Raw genomic sequence first — 15,234 nt, forward strand, 5'->3', positions numbered from 1 at the left:
AAACGACAGCTGTCTAGTCTGTGTATCAATGACAAGATACTGACGGCGTTTCATGTAAGCAGTCTTCCTCAACACGTGCAACGAATCCTTTGCCCAACGAGAAACGGGTGCCAGACGGCGCGTACTCGGAAACTCCAAGTAGAATCGAGCGTAAGCGTTGGAATAAGGAACACTAGTAGCGAGACAAACCTTGCTTTCGTCTTTCGAGTCTGCGCACAAGAATAGTTTGGTGCCGTCTACTTTGCAGTAGATGTAAAATCCACTGTTTGGATCTTCTATTGGATCGTCATCGCCTTCAACAGATGTCGAGCCACCCTGGTAACGTGGAATATCAACAAAAAATTTAATCGTTTCATCTTCTTTGACGGTGCCTTTCTCGGTTACATCCAGTCGCACACTCTCGATGTCACCTTTACCTTCATTTCGTTTCGACTGAATAGTGGCGGTAACTGCGTTTACTTGGTTTGGTTGCTTTCTGTCTTTGTTGGGGTTGATATCAAGCGGCTGTATCATACCGTTGTCGTGTCTTTCACCTGGTTCTTCTGCGTCTTTTTGTGGATGTGACGTTGTACTACGTCTCAAACAGTAGTTCCCAGCTCCGATCAAAAATGGTCCTCCTACAAAACATTGGGCAACTATATATGTGCAATAGTATGTTGGGATTAAATAATAGACAGCCACATTACTAACGAAATTAATTAAGAAAGAAAAAATAGAAAATAGCAACTACATTGCCAACTATCCTTTGCAAATACATTGAGCATTATTATATTCTATTAGACGTTGTCATTCCAGAAAGCGAAGATAATTACCTGATGCAATCACTGAGGGTGAAGCAGCCAGCTCTTCTTTCACGTACAGCAGTAACGCTTCTTTCATTGCATTGCGCCAGTCTGGTTCGCTTACAAGTAGCCACACAGGACTCACCTCATATCCAATAAGCCGCTCGCATTCTTCACTTACCACCGTCCTCGCTCCCTCCAGTTTGACCCTCGGATCGATGGTAGCAGATATACGACTGTCGTAGTTGGCAGCAAGAGATAGATTATCTTCTTTAAATGCAATGTCTAATGCCGAAAGACTCGATGCTCGTACCCCTGCTTTCATCGAAAACTGGGACTTTGTTTCAGCAATCACGACCTTTGAAGTGGTGTAAATCGTTGCTCCCAATTCCACCGAAGAGATGAAGTGAGTAGCTCCCCGGTTCTCTTCGCGTATTATATCCTTGCAAATCTGAACTCTCTCGTCGTGTTTCCCTTTGTCTGACTCCACCTTTTCTTTCTTGATCTTGATGAGCATATCAAGACGAGAGGAGGAACGGTCGCCATCATTGTTGCCATCCCTAAAAGACGAAGCGAGTCCATCGACATTCTAGTTTATGTTACTGTGGACATATGCTTAGGTATAATTAGCTGTCACAAGAAAGACTTTGAACAGCGGCGAGCAAATAAAAAATTGAGGGACATTTAAAATTGATATTTGTTTAAAATTAATATTAATTTTATCAACTCACACGCTACTGTTTATATAAGAGATATACTATTAACTTAATGTTGACAAGTGCTACTTTGATTACGACGCGACGTTGTGCTTATTAGCAATAATAGTATGCAGACTTGGTCTATACCACCGCATATATATTTTGGGACATAATTCATATCAACTAGTATGGAAATGCTCATTCCTACAGAACTGTACATGTATATACGTATCATCTTGGTACTGTATAATTATGTACATACAATCACTCTATTTAAAACAAAAATAGACAAGCAACCCCGCCTATGCTTTTTGTGCACTGAACCCCCAACAACACCCTCTAAAACACCCCATGCATAGATACGGCACTGTTTTGAATACCTCTGATCGTCGTTTTCTCTAGCGTTTCTTCCAATATTAAAACGGACGGTTCTCGTGTGGACTTTCTGGCCTTCGTTTCGTTGCAAGATACGAGACTCCTTCTTACGATTGTAATTGACACCGACGTCGATGTGGACAGGCAAGGCTGTTGGCGTCTTCAGACTTCCGCGCATTTCACGGCCTAGTTTGTACCAATCTAGAACGTCCGTTTTGAAAGACTTGTAGCCGCATTCCATCGTCAGTTGAAGGAGTTGAGACGGCTTGGGGTCAATCTGTCGGTCCAACAAGTGGTGACGAAAATTGATGCAACTGAGTCCCATTCCCAGACCCATTCCGGCCAGTTTGTCACGAGTGCTGTCGTTCAGAGAGTACTCGCTCAACATTCGATTCAGTAAGGCTGCATCGCCTGTAGACATAGACATAATGAACGTTGCCTGGATGGATGAATAGAAGTGTTGTGCAGTTCCCGAGTTGTCAGCAATGTTGACGTTGTTTTGTTGGTTTCTTTCTTCCACTCTCGATCCACTCCGTTTCGAACCGTGGAACTGAGGAGGTTTGCGCGTCGGAGTACGATATTAGCTTCCTCAAGATCACGAGGTTACTCAAACGCACGTGCTAGTGTTCGTCATCACAAGACGTCTAGATGCAGTCGGGCACACAGACTGCATGGTAGCTGCACATTATACGTTGTGATATTTACGTTTCTAGGCGGAAACGATGCGGCAGGGGCAACCGGTCTAGGCTGGATTATACTTAAATCTTGCAAATAGGCACAATCAAATACACGCATGCCCAGTATTTACTGACTTCACTTTGCGATACAAGTCAACAGACTCGTTGAATCATCGAAGGGAGAGCCAGAGCCCGAGTGATCAACCGACACTGAGTTATGTAATTAATTCGTTTCCCACCTCTTTTAGATCGACTAGCTGCAAGTCAATAAGATCAACTAGCTATGGTTAGACACCAGTGCTTGCATCTCGTCGCTAGCCAGCGCACTAGACAGCAGATTCGTTCAATCGATCGTCAGCATGGTGTATCAATAGAGGGCTGTGCAGAAAACTTTTTGGATCTTTATTGTGAACACTAAGGAACCATGCACTAGAATAATTTGCACCACCGTTCGTACTTGGTCAGTGAGTGCGTGGGCGAACGTGCACTCAGAGTCACGTGAGAACAACTAGGGTAGGCCAATTATCGAACGCCTACGATTATCGAACGCCTGTTATCGCTAGCGTACTAGGCGTACTTTCCAATGTAATATGCATGATTAGATAGGCAACTGTTTTTTACCAACACAACGCACTAGAAACGACTATTTGCAGTCTATCTTGCGTAATGCTACAGCTATTTGTCTGCAGCCAGTGCAGACGTCAATGATGTGAAAAGGACACCACTACTATATCGAACGTCCACGCCTGTTCGGCGACTAAAAAGATTTCTCCAACACGCGTGGCATGCGAATCGAAAGCGTATCTGCAGAGCTTCACCTTTCAAATCCGCCAGTCCAGTCCTCACCTTGAACAAGCGCGTTTTAGTGTCACTATAGCTAGCGAGCGACAATGAAGGGCATGCATGTCATGATGTCAATAATCGAACCCATTATCTCTGTTATTCTTGCCTTCTGAGTAGACTCGAAGCTTCTAACAAGCTGAAGAGAATGACTACATGCGATACACACACTTTTGTTTGTTGCCGTACGGAATCTCAGTTTCTCATGTCGATTAGGTCGCGAGTCTATAGATCATTCAACGACGGCTTTTGACTTGATACATTTACATGAACATCTGAAACTAGCAGTGGAGGTAGACAATTGAAAGCGATGGCGAGTCGGACTGGCGACCTTTCTGCAAATATAGAAACATAGTCTCTACGGGAACTGAAGCAAACCCAGTCACCCGTCTAGTCTAAATTGACTCTCACAACTTACAAGTCAACTTGTTTAGATCAATCGCCAAAATATGGAGCGTAACTTGCATTACGCTAAAGCTGACAACATGCTAGCGAAGTGACAATATAGACGTCTAGCTACGTGCTGATCCATCGTCAGGTAAGTGTGGATGGAAGGAAAATAGGAAGTTCCAGTCCAGAGGACGTACCACTAGAGCAAAAAACCCAACTTTCTTTCCGGCTTTCATTTACAACATGGTCATGCTGCCTAAAATAGAATTAATCGCTAAAATATGGAGCGTAACTTGCATTACGTTAGAATTGACACAGATGGATTGTCCTACTTAGATGCACATGTCTAAAAACAAGCTGGCTGGTAAGGTGTGAGAGTCAATTTAATAGATATTGTGTTACAATCGCACACTGGAGCCTTTAAACTAGACCTGTGTTTGTGATTTTATTGTCTAGATTATAGTAAGTCGAGAATTTATTTTTGTTTTAGCGGCAACGAAAACTTGATTATCAGTACCATAGAAATTGTGTGTTACGTAAAATCTGGCTCGTCTGCACTGTGCACGTGATTTACGTGCGCGCATAGGCATACGGTATCGCGCTATCTGAGATGCTATAGAAACGGTAGATAAAAGTAAAATTTGTCACCAATACACTTGAAATTACTCACACACCCCCACCACACATGAAATACGGGACGCATACTGAGAACCGTCGGTGTCGAATATACGGAAACCAAACAAAACAGCGGGAAGAAGTCCGGTGCGAGGCTAACGTCATGTGGACTACGGATATTTGTCTGTACACGTTGAGTTTGGAATTAGCCGTTTCACACACCAAAATTGAACAATGCTTTGAGATTAGGCGAGGTGGCAGGTCAAGCTAAGATATCAGAGAGTTGATGTCTTTGAGAGGCCGAGCTAGTCTGCACCAGTAATCTCATGTTGTATGTCGTCCAAACCTACTATACTAATCGCTCCTTTTTAGCGAAGATTGGCTCCACCTGGACCAGATCCAAATTTCTGGCTGGCAGGTTTGTTCATCTCGTTTGTAGCGTACGGTAGCTAGTCCAATATCAGAGAAGCTTTTTAGAGTAAGAGTATATGTATACATGCATGTACATGTCGTTTGATATATATATATATATATATATATATATATATATATATATATATATATATATCTTCATACATTTCAGTGAACTGAGACAAATCAAATTGACCGTATAACGTTTATCTTACAATGAAAGAATTTTATGGATTTATGAAAAGTGTGCTAAAAGGTTGCAAACCCACCGAATACACCAACTGCTTGCTCTGCTACAGCTATTTACCATTTGATAAGTAACGATTAGCCTCTATATCCAGACCGACGCAGACATGCCAGTATGGTACCGTGTATTGCCTGTATCGGTACAGCAACAATCGATAAATAATCGTTCAAGCGATGTATTACTTGCTTTGATGTATAGTCTAACACAAATGGTGCTTTCTAGATGTCTAGCTTGTAAGACCAACGTTTCTATAATGATTTTAAGCGCAAGAAAGTGGTTAACACAAACTTGACGACTTTAGTAATAAAACGTTGACATCTAGAACACATTCAGTTGTGCGTACGTTCTTCGTTACAGTTCTATTGCAAGACACACACACAAAATCGTAATTAAAAGTATACTAACACAAGAACATTAGAGGAATAGCACACCTTTGCAAGTAAAAATTCAATGTCCAACTATTCTTCTATGTTTCCAAAAAAAGTTATATCTCAGTTCTCTTTACAATGTCATTGTTTGATCGGCATATTTTTTAACGTAAACTGACATCTTGCTTTTTGATTTTGAAGCAGGTTCCCTCCAAGTAAACGACAGCTGTCTAGTCTGTGTATCAATGACAAGATACTGACGGCGTTTCATGTACGCAGTCTTCCTCAACACGTGCAAAGGATACTTCGTCCAACAAGAAAGAGCTGCCAAACGACGGGTACTCGGAAACTCCACGTATAATCGAGTGTAAGCGTTGGGATAGGGAACGCTGGTAACGAGACAAACCTTGCTTTCGTCTTTCGAGTCTGCCCACAAGAATAGTCTATTGTCGTCTACTTTGCAGTAGATTAAAATCCACTGTTTGGATCCTTTGTGTATCGTCATCGTCGTCAAAAGATGTCGAGCCGTACTCACAACGTGGAATCTCGACAAAATCCTGAACTGTTTTGTCCTGTTTAATGGTGCCTTTCTCGGCTGCCTCCAGTCGTACACTCCCGATGTCGCCATTACAGTCCGTATTACATTTTAACTGAATAATTCCGGTGACTGCGTTTAGTTGGTCTGGTTGCTCTCTGTTTCCATTGGTGTTGATATCCAGTTGCGGTTTCATACCGTTATCATGTCTTTCACCTGGTTCTTCCACGTTGTTTCGTGGCCGTGACGTTGTACTACGTCTCAAGCAGTAGTTCCCAGCTTCGATTAAAAATGGTCCTCCTACAAAACATTGGCTAACAATGTACAAACGGGTGTGTGCACAAAACCCAGTAGATTTTACAATTTATGGTTATGTGTAAACGAACACACGCTTTGTGTAAATAGACTGATGGGACTAGTAGACAGCCAGATTAGTAGCGAGATTAGTTAGAAAATAAACTAGGGCGCGTTCGATTGGGCTCTCTTAGTCTCTTCCGGAAGAGTCTGGAAGAGCACACCACTCTTCCAACCTCCTTTAGCGCAGAGCTGGAAGAGTTTGAATGAGGGCGTGCTCTTCCAACCAGCACCAGAGTTGGTAGAGGTGGCTGTTCCGACCAAAGCGGCAGAGCCGTCGAAGTTGGAAGAAGAGCGTGCACATGGGAGAGACTGGAAGAGCCCAATCGAACGCACCCCCTAATTTAGAGAGAAGAATATTGACAAGTCAACCACAAATTTATTGAGCAGTACTGTATGTCATTTTGCCATTCTAAGCAAACGTAATAATTAATTACTTGCCGCAGTCACTGCGGGTGAAGCAGCCAGCTCTTCTTTCACGCGCAACAGCAAGTCCTCCTTCATTGCATTTCTCCAATCTGAATCACTTATGAGTAGCCACGCGGGGCTCACATCGTACCCAATAAGTCGCTCACATTCTGCACTTACTACCATCCTCGCTCCCTCCAGTTTGACCCTCGGATCGATGGTAGCAGATACGCGACTGTCGTAGTTCGCAGCAAGAGATAGATTCTCTTCTTTAAATGCAATGCCAATAGCAGCAAAGCTCGATGCTTGTAACCCTGCTTTCACCGAAAACTTGGACTTTGTTTCAGCAATCACGACCTTTCAAATGCGATAAATGTTTGCTCACAATCCACTGAAGAGATGAAGTGAGTAGCTCCCCCGTTCTTTTCGCTCCCCCGTTTTCTTCGCGTATTATATATCCTTGCAAATCGTAACTCTCTCTTCATGTATGTCTTCGTCTGACGTTGTCTTTTCTTTCCTGATCTTGATAAGCATGTCAAGACGAGAGGAGGAGGGTCAACAACATAGTCGTCATTCCTAGGAAAGACTAGCTTACACGTAGGTAAACCTAGCGGTCACAAGAAGAGATTTTAAATACATCTGGTCTTCGTGTTCTTTAGCGTTTTTTTTAAAACGAACGGTTCTCGTGTGGACTTTTTCGTCTTCGCTCCGTTGCAATACGCGACTCCTTCTTGCGTTTGTATTCGACACCGACGTCGATGTGGACTGACAAGGCCGATGCCGTCTTCAGACTTCCGCGCATCTCACGGCCTAGTTTGTACCAATCATGAACGTCCGTTTTGAAAGACCTCTAACCGCATTCCATCGTCAGTTGATGAGTGAAAACGACTCGGAGTCAATCTGTCAGTCCAACAAGTGGTGACGATAATAGATGCAACTGAGTCCCATTTCCAGACCCATTTCAGCCAGTTTGTCACAAGTGCTGTCGTTCAGAGAGTACACTTTCAACATTCGATTCAGTAAGGCTGCATCATCCATACCTGGACATAATGAGCGTTGCCAGGAAAATGAGGATGGATGACTAGTGTTGTACAGTTCCCGAGTTGCTAGCTACGTTAGGGCTGGATGACTAGCGTTTTGCAGTGTCCGCGTTGTCGTTTTTGCCTTCCACTCTTGCGCCACGCCGTTTGGAACCGCAGAACTGATTAGTTAGCAGTGCGACTAGCTTTCTCAGATTATGTCACGTCTCTGTATGGATTTGAGAAGACGTTACGATATTGCTAGTATAGAGTTGAGGGATGGGATCGTTTGTCGCGGAAAAGGTACAGGTCAAAAAATAATTTTTATAACATGCAGCCACAAATTGACCTCGACGTGTAGTGCCTACATACATTATAAGTTATAGACGGACTAATGAATTTACTGCATGACGCTTGTGGCATACAGAAATAATATCTGTACTGCTAGACAATTTCAGTAGAAGGAGTATTGTTACGTAGGTTTTGTATGCAGCAGAGGTGGCCAACCTGCGCTATTGTGCCACAGGTGTAGCCTTGCAAGCCAGGCTCTTCCGCACAGTCGCTGAGCTAAACGCACATGAATCACACGACGAGGAGGAACTCTCGCGCTTAGGCAAAAGCTCCTCCTCCTCGTTTGATTCACGTGCGTTTAGCTCAGCGACTGTGCGGAAGAGCCTGGATTGCGAGGCTACAACAGAGACCAGAGCCATATATATATATATATATATATATGGCTCTGACAGAGACCAGAGTCATGTGTGTGTGTGTGTGTGTGTGTGTGTGTGTGTGTGTGTGTGTGTGTGCGTGTGTGTGCGTGTGTGTGTGTGTGTGTGTGTGTGTGTGTGTGTGTGTGCGTGCGTGTGTGTGTGAGCGTGCATGCATGAGTGTGGTGTGTGTGTGTGTGTGTGTGTGTGTGTGTGTGTGTGTGTGTGTGTGTGTGTGTGTGTGTGTGTGTGTGTGTGTTGTAAAACTCTCACCTATTGTGTAAATTTTCTGACTGTTTATCGGTGATTTCTGATGTATTATTACTACCTGCCTGCATTCCCAGGCAACGGCAATCTGCTCGACTTGCATTCAATGTGGAGAAAACTTATTGTCCAATACAAGAAGGACGGCTGCTACATGGAAAACTGGAACAGACTCTCTCACGACTGTAAGCTACGTGTGCACATAATTAATAATGTTACTGCTGTTCACGATTTTGTCAGTGTATGTGCGACTATACCTATGTTTAAGTAATTGAACTGCCAAACGGACTCAGCGGGAAAGAAACAATTGCAACTATTTTTAGACATATTTTAGTTTATGCATTGTGTTTGGCTATGAGATTAATTTTGTGTTCTAACTACATGCTGCCTTTGGGCTTTTAGAGTTACTGTATTGCATATGTTTAGTGTGTCATGAACAATATATGTATATCAGTGGCGTTGATTGTTGTCAAATCCGAGGGAGCCTGCTGTGGGACTTACATATCTCTGTCTTTGTCTAAATGGTTACACCTGTCAGTATTGAGGAGGATGACTTACTGAAGCCAATTCTATTACTTAAACGACGCTACTGAACAGCATGTGGAATGGTGAGATGACGCGCGCGCGCGTGTGTGTGTGTGTGTGTGTGTGTGTGTGTGTGTGTGTGTGTGTGTGTGTGTGTGTGTGTGTGTGTGTGTGTGTGTGTGTGTTAATCTAGTGATAAATTGAAATTTGTATTGTGCCAGTAGATACGCCTTAATTCAGGTTGAATTTTGACCGATAAGTTTACTTTAGGATGAAAGAATTTACGGATTTGGAACTGTAGTGTAACTAGTTGCAAACTTACCGAATGCACCATCCACTGCTTGCTATACTACAGCTATGTAACATTGCTTTATCTACATAGTATTTCTACTGCTTAGCCTCGATGTTCAGACCTGCACAGACATACCGGTATCGTACCGCAGACATACCGGTATCGTACCGCAGATATACCGGTATCGTACCGCAGACATACTGGTATCGTACCGCAGACATACCGGTATCGTACAGTAGACATACCGGTATAGTACCGCAGACATTCCGGTATCATACAGCAGACATATCGATATCGTACCGCAGACATACCGATGTCGTACCGCAGACATACCAGTATCGTACAGGAGAAATACCGGTATCGTACTGCAGACATACCGGTATCGTATGCCAGACATACTGGTATCCTACAGTGTATAGCCTGGTTCACAGTACGACGCTCGCACAACGCTAGGCGAGCGTCCACGACCCTACAATAGAGACAAGTTCTAATCGAGCGTCCTAGCCGGAAGTGACTCAGCTTCCGATGACATCACGTGCTCCGTTTCAACCAATCTAAAGTCAGTCACTGGAAGTATCCGGGATATTCTATTCGTTCACATGGCATCGATCATTGATTCATCGTTGGAAGTTTTCATTGAGTGTGTGCGTGGTTTTCCCTGCGTTTGGCAAGTTTAGTCAAAGGAATACAAGGACATAAGGATGAAAGAAAACGATTGATCCCGACTACGGCGCAGCAGCGCAACAAAAGCAAAACGTCGTCGTCCATGTTTGTCGCGAGTACATTGTACACACGTGGTTACTTTGCAGCGCCAGACCACTGTCGCAGTGTGTTCTTTGTGCGATGGATGCTCGTCAGACGCAATACTGTGAATGGTACAGTGCCAGCGTCTTTGCTGACGCTCGTGTGAGCGTCCTTGTCAGCGTCCAGAACGGTCGCAGGACGCTGTGCCAGTGTCGTACTGTGAACCGGGCTTAATGCCGGTATCTGTAACCCAACAATCGATAAATAATCGTTAAAGCGATGTATTACTTGCTTTAATGTATAGATTAACACAACTGGTCTCTTCTAGATATCTAACTTGTAGCCAGCTTCATCGTTTTTTAAAGAGTTTTAGTGCATAAAAGTAGTTACACAAACTTGACGACTTCAGAAATTTGAAAGTACGCTATAACAACATTAAGAAATAGTCAATTGGCCAACATTCTACAAATAAACATATCAGGTGATATCAATATTCAACAAATTCAATGTCCAACTACCTTGCTGTGTTTACAACAAACGTCAATTCCCGATTCCTTTACATTGTCTCTGTTTATCGGCATATTTTCCAAAGTAAACTGACATATTGCTCTTTCATTTTGAAGCAGTGCCTTTCGAGGTGTAAACGACAGCTGTCTAGTCTGTGTATCAATGACAAGATACTGACGGCGTCTCATGTAAGCAGTCTTCCTCAACACGTGCAACGAATCCTTTGCCCAACGAGAAGCGGGTGCCAGACGGTGCGTACTCGGAAACTCCAAGTAGAATTGAGCGTAAGCGTTGGGATACGGAACACTAGTAGCGAGACAAACCTTGCTTTCGTCTTTCGAGTCTGCGCACAAGAATAGTTTAGTGCCGTCTACTTTGCAGTAGATGTAAAATCCACTGTTTGGATCTTGTATTGGATCGTCATCGTCTGCAACAGATGTCGAGCCACCCTGGTAACGTGGAATATCAACAAAAAATCTAATCTTTTCATTATCTTCTTTGACGGTGCCTTTCTCGGTTACATCCAGTCGCACACTCTCAATGTCACAGTTACCTTCATTTCGTTTCGACTGAATAGTGGCGGTAACTGCGTTTAGTTGGTTTGGTTGCTCTCTGTCTTTGTTGGGGTTGATATCAAGCGGCTGAATCCCACCGTCATCATGTTGCTCACCTGGTTCTTCTGCGTACTTTTGTGGCTGTGACGTTGTACTACGTCTCAAACAGTAGTTCCCAGCTCCGATCAAAAATGGTCCTCCTACAAAACATTGACCAACTAGTGTGTATACAATAGTATATTGGAATCGAATACTAGACAGCCACATTACTAACGAAATTAATTAAGAAAGAAAAATAGAAAATAGCAACGACATTGCCAACTATCCTTTGCAAATACATTGAGCAGTATTGTATTCTGTAGACGTTGCCATTCTAAAAAGCAAAGATAATTACCTGATGCAATCACGGAGGGTAAAGAAGCCAGTTGTTCTTTCACGTACAGCGGTAACGCTTCTTTCATTGCACTGCGCCAATCTGATTCGCTTACAAGTAGCCACACGGGACTCACCTCATACCCAATAAGCCGCTCGCATTCTTCACTTACCACCGTCCTCGCTCCCTCCATTTTGACCCTCGGATCGATGGTAGCAGATATACGACTTTGGTATTTGGCAGCAGCAGATATATTCTCTTCTTTAAATGCCAAATGGCTCAATGCTCGTACCCCTGCTTTCACCGAAAACGTGGACTTTGTTTCAGTAATCACGACCTTTGAAGTGATGCAAATCTTTGCTCCCAAATCCACCGAAGAGATGAAGTGAGTAGCTCCCCGGTTCTCTTCGCGTATTATATCCTTGCAAATGTTAACTCTCCCGGCGTGTTTCTCTACGTCTGACTTTGTCTTTTCTTTCCTGATCTTGATGAGCTTATCAAGACGAGAGGAAGAACCGTCGCCATCCCTAAGAAACGAAGCGAATTCATCGACATGCCATAGATATGTTACTGTGGACATATACTTAGCGGTTACAAGAAGAGATTTCCACACCGGCGTAGCCAGAGAAAGAATTTTAGGGGTCGCTCAAAATCAATACTAATTCGCTTGAAATTGATATTATGTTGTTTTAAATTAACGTTAATTTATTTGAAATTACTGTATATATTTTGGACATAATTCTCATCAACTAGTATAGAAATGCTCATTCTAGCCTACAGAACTGTACATGTGTATACGTATCATCTTGGTTTGTATAAATTATGTACACATATTAGACCATCAATTGACGTTAAAACAAAAGTGAATAAGCAACCACGCCTATGCATTTTGGGTGAACTGAACAACCAAGACCACTCCCCAGGAACTCCACTCTCCAGGAACGCCACTCCCCAGGAACTCCCCTCCTTAGATACGGCACTGTTTTGAATACCTCTGATCGTCGTCTTCTCTAGCGTTTCTTCCAATATCAAAACGGACGGTTCTCGTGTGGACTTTTTGGCCTTCGTTTCGTTGCAAAGTACGCGACTCCTTCTTGCGATTGTAATTGCCACCGACGTTGATCTGGACAGGCAAGCCTGATGGCGTATCCAGGCTTCCGCGCATTTCACGGCCTAGTTTGTACCAATCTAGAATATCCGTTCTGAAAGCCTTGTAGCTTGATTCCATCGTCAGTTGAAGGAGTTGAGACGGCTTGGGGTCAATCTGTCGGTCCAGCAAGTGGTGACGAAAATCGATGCAACTGAGTCCCATTCCCAGACCCATTCCGGCCAGTTTGTCACGAGAGCTATCGTTCAGAGAGGACATTCGATTCAGTAAGGCTGCATCGTCCGTAGGCGTACACATAATGAACGTTGCCTGACTGTGCAGCTCCAGAGTTGCTGAAACTTGATATCAAAATGGTGAACAATATGTTTAGATACAGTCTGGCAGAGAGACTGGTATCTTTACTTTATACGTTGCGATATATACACTGTTTATAGTATTCGCAGCGGAAACAAAGCGGCAGGGCAAATATATATGTAAGTGTCAGTGTGTATGTGTGTGTGGCCGAACGTTGACTCACGTGAGAACAACTAGGGTTGGAGCAATTATCGAACGGCTATTCTCGCCATCGTGAGCATACTTTCTAATGTACTATACATGATTAGCAGAGGAGGACGATTACTAACGTGCGCACTTTGAGGGCTGCTTAGTTTTCAACCAATGAGCAACGGTGAAATCCCGTACCCTATTATGTGGTTTGCCTAATTGCATGCTGCACTGTCGTGGAAGCAACATCCGGCAATGGCGGTAGTCGTCATCTTGAGAGGCTGCGAATCGTTCTATTACAATCTCCCTTGTTTTTCCGTACTGAATGCAAGACTACCGCGAATTCGTATGGCTTCATTGAATGAAAGTGGCAAGCAAGGTGTTGCTTTTGATGGAGTCTGCCGCCCAGCGCTGCTTCATGGCGTTACACTACCCCAACGTGTAACTCCAATTGTCTCATTTGACATTCAGGCAAGTCTGATCTACTAGTAGCTATAATCTGAGAAAACCTGTAGAATTGATGGCATGCTCTTGTGCTAATTAATTCTTTGCAGCTGTCAAGTGTGGAGACAGACATCTTTCAGAATCCGCGCCCACTGTTTCCTGCAGTAGATTGTCCAGTTAGATGGAAGTGGGCAGTGTGTGATCAACATGCCCATGTAGACGTAACGCGCTCATGCCTCGAAGGAGCGTCATCGCAACAAGAAGTAAGCTACCACCTTGAGAGTGAGAAGGAAGACAGTGGTGAAGACTTGCCCGACGTTGGAGCCATCGAGGCAGCAGAAGAATCTGACAGCAGATCAGAAGAAGTCTATGGTGGGTTGAAATGCGTTTGTGAATATTTGTTTTGGAGCGTGCTAGGTATTTTTGTCGTCTACAGAGGACAAAGCCACATTCAAATGCTTGGGATGCACAACAAGAAAGGACTTACCAGGAATGCCTAATAGCGGCTAAAGAGAAAATGGAGCAGGACACGTTTGTGCCTATTCGTCTACTTAAAGAGAACAGCAATCCTGTAGATCAACAAGCAGTAGCTTTTCAATGTCAACTGCAACAAGGCGGAGGTTGGACTACATTTGGATATGTTGCAAGAGAGCTGACAGGATATGTTAGAAGAGCAATGGACAGTAACCAAGTGCGTAGTGTTTCTTTTAAATGGGTGAAGTGGAGAAGCTGGGCAAGGTCTGGGATGGGCTAATATGCAGCAATAGATGTAGTTATACGAGGGTGCTGGGCACATGCTGTTCACGCAAAATCCAGCTTCTGATAGTAGTTAGTGTGCAGTGTACCTTAGCAATATAATATTGAATATATGGTATACACACCTAGGTGCTGAACGCAGTAAAGTATGGTGTTTTCCTGTCTCCTTGTCAGTCTGTCTGTTAGTCTGTCTCCTAACCCGTTTGTCCGTGTCAGTGTGGTCGTCTACCTAGGATGTGTATGTTAACCATTATCTCAAACAAGTCTCCCAAATGTCAATAAGTACTAGTAGTAGAGTCTCTTCCTGGTTGTGGCAGTTGTGGTGGTTGAGGTAATACAGGTGGATTGCTGTGAAATTGCTGCCTTATCGTTTTAGTTCCTCTCACCGGCATTGATGCCCTGCCGACAAGGATCTGTCCTACATCTTCTCTTTGAGGTAGCCGTAGAAAATCAAGTCTTTCCCTGCTATCACTAGTGGGACTGTCAAAACAGAGAATGTCATGTATTCTGAAACGGTTCATGTCACTTGTGTGGTAGTACAATAGCAGATCGGGGTCTATTCTCTTTATAAACTCGTTGCAAATGACCCTCCATCGGTTTTGTATCGCTTTGAGACTGTAATTTAGTCCAAGTTGATTGTGGAGGATCGAAAAGAGACATTCCACATCATCACTTGAAGAGGCCCTGGGATGCTCCGGAATCTCATGTAGTTCAGATGATTGCCGTCGGCGATACTCCTGACTCTCCATGTTGGTTAGGAC

General features: G+C 43.7%; 1 protein-coding gene across 1 annotated transcript; it reads right to left on the bottom strand.

Moving 5' to 3' along the window:
* Window positions 1-10,571: 10,571 nt before the first annotated feature.
* Window positions 10,572-12,810, bottom strand: LOC134182526 (uncharacterized). Its single transcript, XM_062649942.1, has 4 exons — window positions 12,675-12,810; window positions 11,751-12,209; window positions 10,767-11,682; window positions 10,572-10,710 (listed from the first exon to the last, which is right to left on the bottom strand). Exons 3-4 carry the CDS (start codon window positions 11,574-11,576, stop codon window positions 10,684-10,686), a joined length of 837 nt encoding a protein of 278 aa, XP_062505926.1. The 5' UTR covers window positions 11,577-11,682; window positions 11,751-12,209; window positions 12,675-12,810; the 3' UTR covers window positions 10,572-10,683.
* Between the last annotated feature and the right edge of the window lie 2,424 nt (window positions 12,811-15,234).

Source organism: Corticium candelabrum, chromosome 7, assembly GCF_963422355.1.
Source record: "Corticium candelabrum chromosome 7, ooCorCand1.1, whole genome shotgun sequence".
In the NCBI taxonomy this organism is placed as follows: domain Eukaryota; kingdom Metazoa; phylum Porifera; class Homoscleromorpha; order Homosclerophorida; family Plakinidae; genus Corticium; species Corticium candelabrum.

Bases quoted from the DNA above. Each gene is read 5' to 3' on its own strand.
- LOC134182526 (XM_062649942.1), bottom strand. From the start codon at position 11,576: ATGTGGCTGTCTAGTATTCGATTCCAATATACTATTGTATACACACTA. The intron at 10,711-10,766 runs GTAGTTGGACAT...GTTTATTTGTAG, and splicing joins TTTGTTGTAAACACAGCAAG to AATGTTGGCCAATTGACTAT.